The following is a 13,357-nucleotide window of genomic DNA, read 5'->3' on the forward strand; positions in this document are numbered from 1 at the left end:
TTGAGGGCGGATTTAGAGAGAGAGTAACTGTTCCAGGGTGGGTCCAAAAAATGAACAACTCTTTCAAGGGAGCAACCTTTGTGGAAGAGGGGTGAGAGGGCTGGCCACACACTATATCCACACGGACCTCCGTGCGTTTGCGGTAAGTTTCTTGTGGTGAATGTTAACGGAGAATCTTTGCCTAGTCCCAAAATCATGACCTGGTGCTTCAAAGGAGGCCTATGAGTAGCTCCACTGACCCCACCACTCAAGTTAAAGATGCTTTTTAACACATTGCTGGGTGGAGGATCATGATACAGATGTAGGTAGACTATGCTGTTTTGATGTCTGATATCTCTTAAACAAGTACCTCAAGGACTAGAATCAGCTACAGTAAAAAAAAAAAAAAATCAAGGTAGAGAGGTATATATAAGAAAATGTGGGCCAATCGCTTAAAAAAGCCCACCTGTGTACAGTTGCACATAAAAGTGGCTAGTACCACTTAGGTATACCTTTGAGCACCCAGAAGCGTTTGTAAAAGGTAAGACCCCTAACTCCCTCTGAAATATTGGAGAACAACCAGTTACATTTTACAGAAGCTCAGCTCTCAAAGGGAGAGGATCAGCTGATGGGCAAACTTGCATCGATGCTTAACATAAAAACCTTGCCACTAAAAGCTGGGGAATCAAAACTGAAACAAGATGCTAAATGTTTGCTATGATTATTAACAAAATGGCACACAATTATTAGAAGTAATTCCTTGATACGGCAATTCATGGGAATAGTTATGTCTGAATTAAGGTAATATTGATCATCAAGTTTAATTATAAAAATCTGCCAGCCATAGCAAACAGTGAGGTTAGCACACTGTCTTAAAGGAGACAGCTCATTTACATTGGCAAGGTCAAAGGGAGTCCACATAAAATACAAACAATATTTTGTGCAAGTCAACACAGTATTGAGAATTTTTAGATATTTCAGTGTTTTTAGATAGACATCACACTCCAGTGTAACTAAGGGATTATTTTTTTTTTTTAGCATTGGTTTTTATCTAGTAACAAGTAAGGGGGGAGCTTTCTAACGAAAGATCATAACCAGCTGAAAAAGGCTTTTAACCAACTGACTTGCAAATCTCCCTTTTAACTCTCTTTAGCTTACTTCACTTCTTCCATGCTTATGTTCCTGTGCCAATGCCTCAAATTCCTACCTCCTTTCACTGTGTTTCCGACCTATGAAAATACAACGTTACAATACTGTTTAAGCACCTAGCTTGTAGAAAAGACTACTAGATTGTGTACTAATGTATTTCCCCCTCCAGCGTAAGAAAAACTGATGAATGAATCAAAGCAGCTAAGTAAGGACTCAGAAACATAAAAATACTTTTTCCTGTCCTATATGGTCCCAGAACTGCACCTGTCTCTTTTTCTCAACTTGGATCTTAACTGCTACTCGTATTTCCTAATGCGTTCTTCGGGAATTATACATGAATAGACATTGTCCATAAAAGGAGTAGGAACAGTTTCTTTATATTCATCATTTATATTCAATTTTGGTGCTAATGAGGAAGCCCTGAGGTAAGTACTCCCTGAAGGAATACTGATGAACTTTTGCTTAAAAGGACCGTTTCAGCTAGACTGGGTCTTATGCCAGGTTTCTGGCTGAAACACAAACTGCACAGATCTTGTAAGAGTTCAAAAGTATCCCTCTTACAGAGGGAAAATACTGAGATACATCACATATCTGTAAAACCAGCAGTAACTTGTTATTGTATTTGTCTGTGATTCCTTGTCCATTACTTCACCAAGTCAGACTAGAAACGGGGTGCACATTTTTAAATACAGGATTAGCCACATTGCTGGTTTTCTTAGGAATGCTGAGGGCTTTCCTCAACTCAACAGCCTAAGTCCATGACTAGGTATCGTTTTAAGAGAGAAACCAGAAATTATGGACTTAATGCAGAAATTGAGTAATATACTTCTATCTTTCTTACTGTATTAGTCATACTGAATGGTAACAGAAGTTGCATTTAGCCTTAAGATCTGGAAATCTGCTAGGTCTACCTCTTCCAACACCTTAAAATCTTCTAAAGGGATTTGACAGACAAAAGGTTAAGAGAAAATAAGTTGTATACTCATTTATACAGGAGCTATCAGGCAAACAAAAGTTAAAGCAAGAGTTCTAGTCCTCATCTTTTGCTACAACCTCACTATTTTACAGGAAAAATAAATTCTTTGTGACAGGAAGGATGCTTCTGAACACCTCAATTAAGAATGTAATTAATATTAAAGTCCCTTTTAAGACACCTCCTTTCTGTGATATAAAAAGGCTACTGTGTTTCTTACAAATGCCATTTACTGCCTTCCTGACTTAGGGCTTATTTGGTCAGCACTTAAACAGAAAATCAGGAATATCAGCTTATTTGTGTGGTGTTATCAACACATTCACCCAGCTTCGTATCTAAATTATGCTGTATGATGATGGAAGGCATCCCTTCTGACTCTATCAGTAATGTGTGTGAGAGCACAAATGAATGAAGCAATGATTAGGAGAGGAGTGATGGAAAAGGCAGTTGTGGTGAATTAAGAAACAGAGAAATACATTTTAATGAACATTTCCACCTTGGCCACTGTCGGGAAAAAGAAACCTTTCTGAAAATATGTATATTTGTACACATCTCAAATATACTATCAACACAACAAACTTGCCTTTGCATAGCCCTTTTTTGTTTGATTGACCAAGTTAAGATCCCAAAGAATCTAACCCTGAAAGAAGAGCAATTATTTCATCTCTTGAAAGGTAAGATCTTTAACTATTTTTCACTGGGACTGGGCTTTGAGCTTCAGATTTTCTGTCATAGATAGCAGCATAAAATAAGAGAGAAAAAGAGGAGTTGTTCCTCTTCTCTTACTCTTTCAATAGCTTACTGTTGTGGGATTCTTATCATCTTCTTTGCACGGCTTGGGCTTACTAACAATAATAAAGTAATATATTAAGCTACTTGAACCCCTTTCAAAATGGGTGATGGTCCTCCCCGTACCCCCAGTTTTCACGCCAAGGGGCAACCCCAGCCTCTCCCTAATGACAGCACATGCAAATTTTGTCAAAAGATCTTCACGATCTGTGAAGAGGTATCTCACTACAGAAAATTTGATTTTTCAACCGAGGACATAATCCAGAGTCTTCTAAGAGTGGATTGACCTCCCTTTGAATCATCATCTGCATATTCAATTTGCTTCGCCCTAAATGAAATATGCTGTTGTAGAGCAATGTGCTTTGTAGAGCACAAACCACGTTATTCTGAATATGTTCTCTGAAGATGAACTCCTACAAGAGAATCTGTGTACAGTGATGTTACAGTGTGCATATTGGTTAGACAGTAAATATTTGCTTGCAAACCTGAGCAGAAAGTTGAAGAGAAGCTCTGCAGTGCTCCGTCTACCTCCTCTATGCTGGGGAGAGCTATAAGCCGAGGAAGAAGAGCTTCAAGTGACTGGATGAACAGCCGTGCACTGTGCTGGTCTGCTTCCTGGTTTTTCAGCAATTTCAGAGAGAGAGCAGCACTGCGTAAGGACTTGTGACCTGGACAGTCCCGTGGTGTCTGCTCCTCATCGGCCAGGGAGCAATTGTCAGAGCCTATGTCTGAAACATCCGACCGGCCAGAGTCCTTCTCTGCTGCCATGGAATACTGATCACATGAATCAAACTCAGTCCTAGAAAGATCTTGGTCATCAACACTGAAGTTACTTTCACTGTATCTGGATCCATAGGACCGGGTCTTGCAGTCCACTGATAAGAAGTTAGTTATATCTGGGTAGACTATGGTGTGGCTTCTCTGAACAACATCTGGCTGGTCAATGGTTTCTGACTCTGGTTCTCTATAATGAATCTCTTTGCTTTCATGTCCAGCTGGAGATGACAGCGAGTTTTTTTGACTTTCTGGATTATCCTCTGGAGTTGTCTGTCCCATATCCCCTTCCAAAGTGGTCTGACCAGTGTCTGTGGTAACACTAATGCTAATATCAGGACTCTTCTCATTTCCTGATTCCCAGGCAGGATTTTCTGAGGACAGGATGCGCCTTTGCCACCGAAAGTCAGCATCATTGATCTCCATGGAGTCCCTGCTCGTCTCAGTCCCATCCTTCAGTTCTTCTTGGCGCCGTAGGAGCAGATGGACCTGCTCCTCACTAAGGCCCCTGCCTTGGCTTAGCTCATCCAATGCTCCGAGCAAGGCAAATACACACGACACTGAAGCATAACATGCTTCAATACCACCCTTGATGCATGCTTCTGTCATCCCATCCATGATACTACAATTAAAACAGAGACCAGATTTTCTAAGAGATGCAGCATATATAGCGAGCTCATTGCAGTCATCCAACATCATCCCTCAAAAAAAAAAAAGAATTTAAATTATCCTGTAAGTCTACTTTTGAGGAAGATAACTAGTACTACACAAATAATTACATCTCCCAGGTGGACATGGCCATTCTGTAAAGGGACTGACAACCAAACAAATAGTTACTGTACATTTGTACCAGCATGCACAGCGTATTTTCCCTTACAGACAAGACCTTACACTGGAAAAAAAAACCACCCAATTGAAGCTAAATATAAAGCCACCTGTGTCTTGAAAATGATCTTATTGACAAGATATATTTTTTAAAAGGACTGAGAATGCTTTTTGCCCAATCTGACATTTAAATTTGGATCAACTTTTTTGACCTCAGTACTTCCAAATAAGCATTGAAAGGTTAGTTCCCAAAACCAAGAGTTTCCAGCTGTTAAGCAATTTATTACAGGGTATTCTGGTAAACTCCCCAAGGTGGTTGCCTATGGCTTTACAAACAGGCCCAGACTCACTTCAAACCAGTGAAAGCTTTTACTCATCTCGTATTTTCACAGCTTATTTAACCCTGGCTAATTTTTGGATATGCTTCAGAAGGTACAACTGTTTAACTGTCATGTGTGCACACGTTTAAGAGAGAAGAGGCTAAAAGAGGAAACAAAGCATACAGCTTGAGAAGATCCAGATGGGACTTCCTTTTAGAAATAGACCTCTTCCTGGATTCTGACTCAGAAGAGCAGGGCCCTGCCAAATCACAAAGCCTCCGAGGACTGCCAAGTATCTGAAAGGTAATAAAGCAGAAGTTACTAGAAGGTGATTTAAGCATTTTTTAAATATAATGAGTCATAATTCTGTCAAGTCCTGGAACCTGAAGTAGCAGTACAGTAAATTCTCTCAGCAAAAGAAAACAGCACACTAATGTTCTATGTATTAATGGTATCCTTCCTCTTTTTAAAAGGAGAAATACAGATAGAGATAAACAGCATATGCAACATGAATCACACACAAAATGTTCTCCAGCGCTTTACATTTTTGACTGAATATGTTTCAACTGAACTGCACACAAGACATTCTCTATGCCTAAATACAGAGCAAGTATCTTGCATTATTTTATATTATATACTGAAGAGAGCCTTGCTCTTCAGTCACCCAGTTACAAAATGGTAGTCATGCAAAAATACATGAATTGATTCCTTCTGACCCAACCCTGCTGGGTGGCAAGTCCTGTTAATGCCAACCAGGACATACAGGGAAGGAGCACATTAACGAGCAGAAAGAGACAACATATCCTGCAGAGAAAAACATTAGCTAATATTTTCCTAAAACTTCCTGAAAATGTAATGCAGATTGTCATGTTGCTATTGTTTAAAATTAGAGGAAAGCAACTGCCAGAATGACTGTGAGTTCAGACAGCAACCCAGTGGGTGGCTGTGTGGTGTTAGGAGAGATCTTCAGATGCATAACAGCTTATCTATGCACAGCTACAGCAAAAATCTAAAAAAGACTGCTGTTCATCAAATTATGTAAGCTGCTTTGCATTCCACAGCACGAGAAAAATGCTGCTCATGTGAAATGGAAAAGCCCAGGATTTCAGCTGCTGCTCAAAGAGGTCTCACACATGCTGTCACAGATATTGGGTGACAGGCCAGGAAGGACTGGTCTTGGCATGGCCACTTGAGACATTCCAGCTATTGTAATACAGCTCAAAGAAACAGCATTTCAAAAACCTGACACATAATCAAAGCATGTGTTCAACTTAATGTCCAGAATACTATACTGTGAGGATGAGTGTCTCCTTCTAGAGGGAACAGAGAGTGGGGAAAGATGCCAAAGAAGTTGAGAAGAGGATCACTACACTGTATCTCATCCAAAAGAGCAGTCATGACTCAGTGATAAAGACCTCCTCCATGCAGTACCACAGCATGAACACTGACAGAGTTGCCATAGCAGCTTGCATTATGGAGACAAATATAGCTATTATGACTTGTAAAACTAAAAATATTTGTCAGAGTGGCTTTGACGTAAGAGCTGTGCTCGGAAAGGGCAATTTCAACATCCCTAGTGTAAAGTATGGAATGGACAGGTATGCACATCTCAGCAACGTTTACCATTTAAAAATTTTGCTCTATTTGCCTGGATTTGCACCTGCGATTATCCTACCTCTTTCATGATTTTGATGGCTTCTACTCGGTGCTGAGGCGGCGGGTAAAGCAGTATGCGGTGATACAGAGACTGCAGCACGGGCTTCATGGATTCCACCGACCCCACCAGCCGAACCAGTTCGGCTGCAATGTAGTAGATGGTCCGTGCAACAGGCCCGCTAAGGGCAGGGGCTGTGGATGAACAGCCCGAACCCCGGCCGTGATCAGAGACCCCTGAGGAAGGCGAATCTGCCTCAAGACAGATGCTGCTGTGGGCAGAGGTGATGGTTTTGTCGTGGATCGGGTTTCCCAGGATTACTACTAAGGCTGGACACAGCTGCTTCCTGAGAAAAAGAGAAAAAGCAGCAGATGGTAACTGTAAAAAAACCTCACAGGAACAGACTGAAAATAACCCACAGTTAAATGAGATACACACTCTTGTTTTAATGATCAGTCAACAGCAGTGGTTAGACTGAATAACAAACTGTGCCAGGCTCTTTTAATCTCCCAAGCATCAGCATACTAGTATGTATGGAAATACTTTTGGGTGCTTTATAAACACGATACCGATTTTGCAAGGTCATAACTGCACCATGCTGTCCTTCACAGGATAGCATACCTGCCTCTTTAATTGGCTGCAACCTACTTCAAGGTAGGAACGCTTGATTGCTGCTGCCAAGTGTATTTTCTTCTGTCCAATTGGGAACTTAAAAAAAAACAAAACTGACCAAATGAAACACAACCTCTGTTAACTAGAAGGCTTTACGTTCCATAACTGACCTGAACATGGCAAGTATTTTAGTAAGCACCCTTAGTTGTGAGCCTCTGTTTTGATGGCCTTTGGGAACATAATGAAAGCCCTCTACAGAAACTCAAAGCGTGCACTGTAACTCCTCACATGCCACTAACCACATCACCCTTCCTTAAATTGTCTTTCTGCAGGAGCACTCAAGTGATTCCACACCAGCAGATCATTTCTCCTCACCAACACGGTGGAACCAGAGCCAAAATCTACTCAGCACTTTGCTCAACTAGCTGTTATTTCAGCTTTGCCCTCATGCACTCGCCATTTTACTTTAATGCCCTAATTTAAAAATCCAAGTGCTGTATGAGAATGCAATCCCAAACCCAATTTTCCCCCACATGCCTCAGAGGTTGTTCAGCTGGCACCTACAGCAGGCACTCGATGACAAGTAATGCTTCACCATAAAGAGAGACACATCTTCATAGGTACGCACATCTTATTTCCCAAGATTTTCATGCTGCCCAGAACTTTCATTGCTTCTCTTAAAGTGCTTGCTAAAACAGCTTAGCCTCCTGAAGTCACAGTAAGAAAACCAGTATTCAATCAGGCATCTGATATCCCATGTCTTATGGAATATCTGCTTAATCCATTTCTTTAAAATGTACCCAATTAGGTACATTCCAAAATATATTAATACACTCCTTAAGAAAGGTGCCTGTCTCAGAGCAGGCATAAGAACAGATTGCTTAAAAAGTCCTGACCCTCATGGCTTGTCCTCATGATAAGCATATACGAATACAAATACCTGTAGATTTGTAGTGTAAACCGTAGTGTAAAATAACAAATTTAAAACAAAACAGGAAGTGTTTTTGGGATGGCCCCACAAACAGTCACATAAGCATAAACAAATGTTGGGTGAAATTCATGAGGAGAATCTTCTGAAATGGGCTTGCCATGGAAGAGAGAATGCTGCTATTACATTGGAGCTCCCAGAGGCTTCAGGACAGGGTCCCCATGCAACGTTGCCAAGTGTTATCAGCCTGGAAGACCTCCCAGACCTGCAGCCACTAAGAATCAGGTTATCTGATTTTTTTCTGCGACAGCTGTAAGTGCTCCTATACATTACATCTTTAAAATTGGGCCAGAGCCCAATTCAGTTTCAAAATAACAGGGTAGAAGTACAAGAAACACATTTGCCATTAGCAGTCCCATACACCTTTTTCTAACAGTCACCTGCAAGATCAGAGGATGGACATGGACTTGATATGGGCTTTACATTCTGGCTTTATTGTTATGACTTAATTATCTACAAGCTATAAAAAAGCACTGTTGCAAACAAAAAGACAAGGATAATTTCAGGCACTCTGAGGTGATGGCACCAAACAATCTACAGGTAGAAGTAAACATTAAAGACATCAAGTCTTTCTGGTGAAGCATACTAAAGAGGATTTCTTGATAAAGTGGAAGTACCATAAAGACCATTTTACCTGAGCCCTTATACAATACAGGTCACTAGTATTTTTGTTCTCCAGCACACCATCTGACAGTGATTCTGCTTACCTTCCTTTATTATCACACAGGACCAGGATCTCTATAGCACCTCATCCTACTAAGCAGAATAATTGTGCATTTAATGCCACATGACTCCCAAACTATTGCAGAAAGTGTATGAGATTTTCTGTTCTGTGTGAATATGTTAGATTTCATGACAGTGACGGTTCACTACTGGATTTAATGTGCTAGCTGACCTTGAGGTCCTACGAAATCTTGTATGAGGCACAGAATGAACTGATAGTAGGTCAACAGAGAGCTCTGCTCACATTTGGTGATTTATTACAGGTTTGTTTGCATGGATGGTGTTGGGAAAAGGCCCTTTTATACTTATAAACTGAGTATTTGTATTACTCTTCAGATCTACTCACCATATGAGATCAGTGAATCCTTTGTGCTGGTGCATGCTTGGAGAAGAGCTATTTAACATGGAGAGGATGCACTCCAAATAAAGAAGCTGAAGTTGTCGATTGTCACTGGCAAAGAGAAAATATGACATTCATGTCACATTGAAACAAAGATTATTTAATTTAAAGTAACTACATTAGTTCACTTGAAAATTACACCACAATTTATAGCAGTGATTTATTTTGCTTTTTCCTATGGACTTAGAATGGTGTGATCACCTTTATCACCCTGTTTATTTTGTACTGATCATGTGCAGCAATCTATTACTTTTTGTACATAATGTAAAGAAAATAGATTTAAATCATCAAATTTCAGAGTGAATAACAAGAAATCTATGTGACAGAAGATGAGAAAAATCACAATAATTTTTCAAATTCAATCTGAAAACTTGAGGTAGAAGGAACCCTTAAACAGAGGAAAAGGAGACAACCAGAAGATGTTGGAATATTAGACAGCTTCTTCAGGTAATTTGAAAGGTGTTTAGGCTGCTCTCTTCTGGTTATTTTTTCTGTTTTCTTGATGACAACCAATAATGGTCACAAGTCAATATCCATAGACAGAAAGTTATATGATCACATGGCCACCTTTCAGGGCCTTGTCAGTTACTCTGTATAAATTAAACACAAAGTGAGCCTCAATAGGAAGAGTGTGAAAGATTCTGTGGTCACTTGGAATCAACGTGCTTGCAATGTGCAATGTACTTGTACCTATTCTCAGAATTAGCTGCAGGATTCAGGAGACAAACAAAGCTGAGGTCTGCCATATGAAGGTAGCTCCCCATGCCAATTGCACTCACATTCTGATTTCCATTTCTAAAAAGAAATGCTTCTCTCCATGCTTTTTTGGTCCAAGATGAGAGCTGGAGAAATGTATTTTATGATGCACGACAGTAGGTTAAGAAAGCTGTAAAGAATGGATTTATCTTAAATGAAATTAAGGAATGAGAAATGTCTGCTTTCTGTCACTGTCTGCCTCAACACCTTCTGTTTACCTCGATGATTTTTCATCCAAGCAGAACAGCGTACATTTCACATTCCATATCACAAATAATGAATCCTGAAGTTGAAGCTAGATTTCTAACTCTGTGCTATGGAGGGCTTAAAACTGCTGGCTGGTATCTTTTCTTGAGGTGATAGCCTTTTCTTCATAACAGTCCATACCTATCAGCACAGATGCATGTCTTTCAGTTACAACTGCCTTCTTTCCTGACAGCTTTTTTTACAGTATGTCTTAATGCATATTATCAACATCTTTCAATTTATACTTGCATGAGCATGCACAGGGCATCCTACGTTCCTGATTGCTTTGATCCCTCTTACTACCAAAATGTTGTGGTAAGAAATTAATATTGCACTCCTGCACAACTCAGTGTAGCTAATAGGTTTACATCACTGCTGCCACAAATTCCAGAGTCACCGGGATCACCAGTGGTCCTGCGACAAATTTCAGCTCCCTGAACAATTTCTCATCACTCATACTGTGCCTCCCACAAAATAAATTTTTAATAAGCTTGAAATTTAGAAGAGAGAATTAAAATAATCTTCAGACTAAGAAACTAGAACAGGCTGGATGGTGTACCAAAACCTCACTTCACTGACCTGGAGGTTAGAAAGGAGTATTAGCTGCTGCCAGCAAGGTCTTTTGAAGGAGGTACCAAAATTGGCCTTGAAAGAAATAAAGACTTTTCATTCATGAAGTTAGTTCTTTAACAAGCCTCATTAAATTTATTTCCCTCAGATTTGGTCAGAATCCTTCACTGTACTCTACTCATAGAGATGCTAACAGTCTAGGTACAAGCATGAAATAAATCATGGATGAGTGAGTTTTTGTAAGTCCTATAAATTTCTTATTGTGCTTTACCAACAACATGTCTAAATCAGTTCTAATTTAGTACAGTTTTACGAGGAGGGGGGATTGCAGGTAACTTTTTAAAAGACTTCTGGTGATTTTGACATATCCTGTCAGTCAGTTTAGTTTTGTTATTGCACATACAGTAATTCAAAGTTATTATCATTTGGTGGACAATACTTACCAGATTATAGATGTTTACAGCTTAACTTATGGGCAAAATTACAGTTTGATACAAAGGATGAATCTTTCAGCTGTTTTTGCCATTATTTTTAGCTACACACTTTTGAAGGTTTCATTTTATTGCCCTGTAACCATGCACACAACTTAAAAGAAAGTTCCTTTGGAAGATTCAGAAACATGCTTTCGCTTTCCCAAATGCTGATACCAATTAAATAGTGCTAAATGCTGATACCAATTAAACAGTGCTAAGTGAGGCACTTGTCCCTTTCAAATCATGCTGTAATTATGGTGTAATTAAGCAAAAAAATGCTTATGGGAGAAAAGTCTAGAGAAGAATAGCACACAAACATGTTTGTACAGACTTCAGCTCAAGTAGTTCCTAAGCCAAAATTCTCCTGAAAAAGGTAAAAAATAAAATAAGAAATAAAAGGATGCATCAGCATATGCTTATTCTTTATTTTTCTCCTTTCCCTGAGTTCCTCACAGGCTGCTTTCAGAGACATACAGAGCCTGGTGGTCCAACCAAGGAGACAGCGTGGTGCTAAATGTAAAATAGTTTCAGATCACTTTTTTCACTAGCATTCAGATAATATTCTTTGCAACTGGCAGCAGCAGCAAGTTAGTTTTATTTTACTGACATAGAAACAATGCTGTCAAGTATGAACTTGTTTTTCCCCTTAAATTTGCAAAAAAAAAAAAAAATCTAGTTTGCTATATTTACATTCTTTAAATAGTTTTCGTATGGTTGCACTGCTTTTGGTTGTTTTTCTCTCTCCTATATCACTTAATGCTTTCTTTTTCTGGCTCATTTCTTAACAGACATTTAGTCAAGCAATGCTAGAATGCCACAGGAAGTAATTCTTAATGCATCAGTAAGTATTTACCAACAAGAGACTCTAGTATTTTAATGCAATGTAACATCCTATTCCTGCACATAATAATCACATTTTAAAAGTTAGGCTCATGCATTTTTAGGTAGAGTGTATGAGATTTCTAAATGTAAGGAATGCTTTTGGTAATGCAAATTATTTCAATCTGATAAATGCTGCCTTTCCAAGAAGGACATATTAATTCATTCTGCATATTAATAACTGCTATTATGTTTTTCCAAGTCTCTTTTAATTGTTCTCTCTACAATGATTGTTTTCATGACACCCAGCTAGCCGGAAAAGAAGACTTCTCCTTTGACAAGCATTTCACTACTGTATAGAAGTTACTTAGAGAGTAGATTTACTGGAGGCTCTTTAAAGCACAAAGAAAGCAAATTAGTATCTCATCTCAAGTGAGGATTAAATTAATGCATGATGAACAATACTTCTTCTAACAAACACTTCATTTAATCACGGTTTTGCTCCGTAATCCCAGAACTACAACAGGATAATCACATGTATCAGTGAAACTCTCCAAGTAACAAATTCAAATTATAAACTGAAAGAACTCACTTTATGACAGCCTGGAGCTTCTCACAGAGCACAGTGAGGACAGATACAACATCATCACAAAGAGACTCAGCTGAAGTACCTCCAAAAAGGACAAAGATCAGAGGCATTACATATGTGTAGCTGGACTGCAACCTCAATTCACTGCATGGACTTTCAAAGTTGGTTGGAGCTTCTAAATAATGAGCAGGGCTGTCAAAATTTAGATGAGATACAGCAGGAAAAGTCCTAGACTGGAAAATGATCTCTGTACAATGAGAAACCAGTAGTCTTACATCCAGAGAGAGCATTGATTGCTTACATGCATTTACAGAAGGTTAGCTGAAATCCAATTAAGATAATAAAATAAGCAATAATAAATAATAAAAAAAAATAAAAATAATATATAAATAATAATAAAGGACTTGCTCCAGTACTTCTGTGTGGCAGCTAAAAATATCTGCATCTCTCCACGCAGTTTGTCTCTGCTACACAGAGGATAGTTGTGCACTTCCAAGATTTTAGCCTCCATCCACACAAGTTCTCCCGCAGAAATCCCTCAGAGAAGATGAAAAGCAGGGAATATTTTAAACAATCAAGGAAAATGGTGGATGTTAAGCCAGAATGGGAGTAAAAGAAAAAATTCTGTTATAAAATAATTGTTTGGCAAGTGCGAACACACCTTTGCTAGTGATGCGCTTTCAGAAGCTGCCATTACAAAAACCCTATCTAGGGCCTG

General features: G+C 39.1%; 1 protein-coding gene and 1 long non-coding RNA gene across 6 annotated transcripts in view; one reads left to right on the top strand and one right to left on the bottom strand.

The window, feature by feature from the left end:
• ARFGEF3 (ARFGEF family member 3) overlaps positions 1 to 13,357 on the bottom strand; it is a 93,657-nt gene that overhangs the window by 37,446 nt on the left and 42,854 nt on the right. For all 5 annotated transcript variants that reach the window (XM_066994242.1, XM_066994240.1, XM_066994243.1 and 2 more), the window contains 5 exons: positions 12,643 to 12,721; positions 9,133 to 9,237; positions 6,485 to 6,809; positions 4,993 to 5,105; positions 3,376 to 4,286 (listed from right to left, as the gene is read on the bottom strand). In XM_066994242.1, the coding sequence (XP_066850343.1) occupies positions 3,376 to 4,286; positions 4,993 to 5,105; positions 6,485 to 6,809; positions 9,133 to 9,237; positions 12,643 to 12,721 (1,533 nt within the window). The remainder of the gene's footprint in view (positions 1 to 3,375; positions 4,287 to 4,992; positions 5,106 to 6,484; positions 6,810 to 9,132; positions 9,238 to 12,642; positions 12,722 to 13,357) is intronic.
• Positions 4 to 9,248, top strand: LOC106032523 (uncharacterized). The gene is made up of 4 exons (XR_001204904.3): positions 4 to 142; positions 4,960 to 5,112; positions 7,408 to 7,695; positions 9,123 to 9,248. It is a non-coding gene; the product is annotated as an uncharacterized lncRNA (long non-coding RNA).

The sequence above is a fragment of the Anser cygnoides genome, chromosome 3 (genome assembly GCF_040182565.1).
Source record: "Anser cygnoides isolate HZ-2024a breed goose chromosome 3, Taihu_goose_T2T_genome, whole genome shotgun sequence".
Lineage (NCBI taxonomy): Eukaryota > Metazoa > Chordata > Aves > Anseriformes > Anatidae > Anser > Anser cygnoides.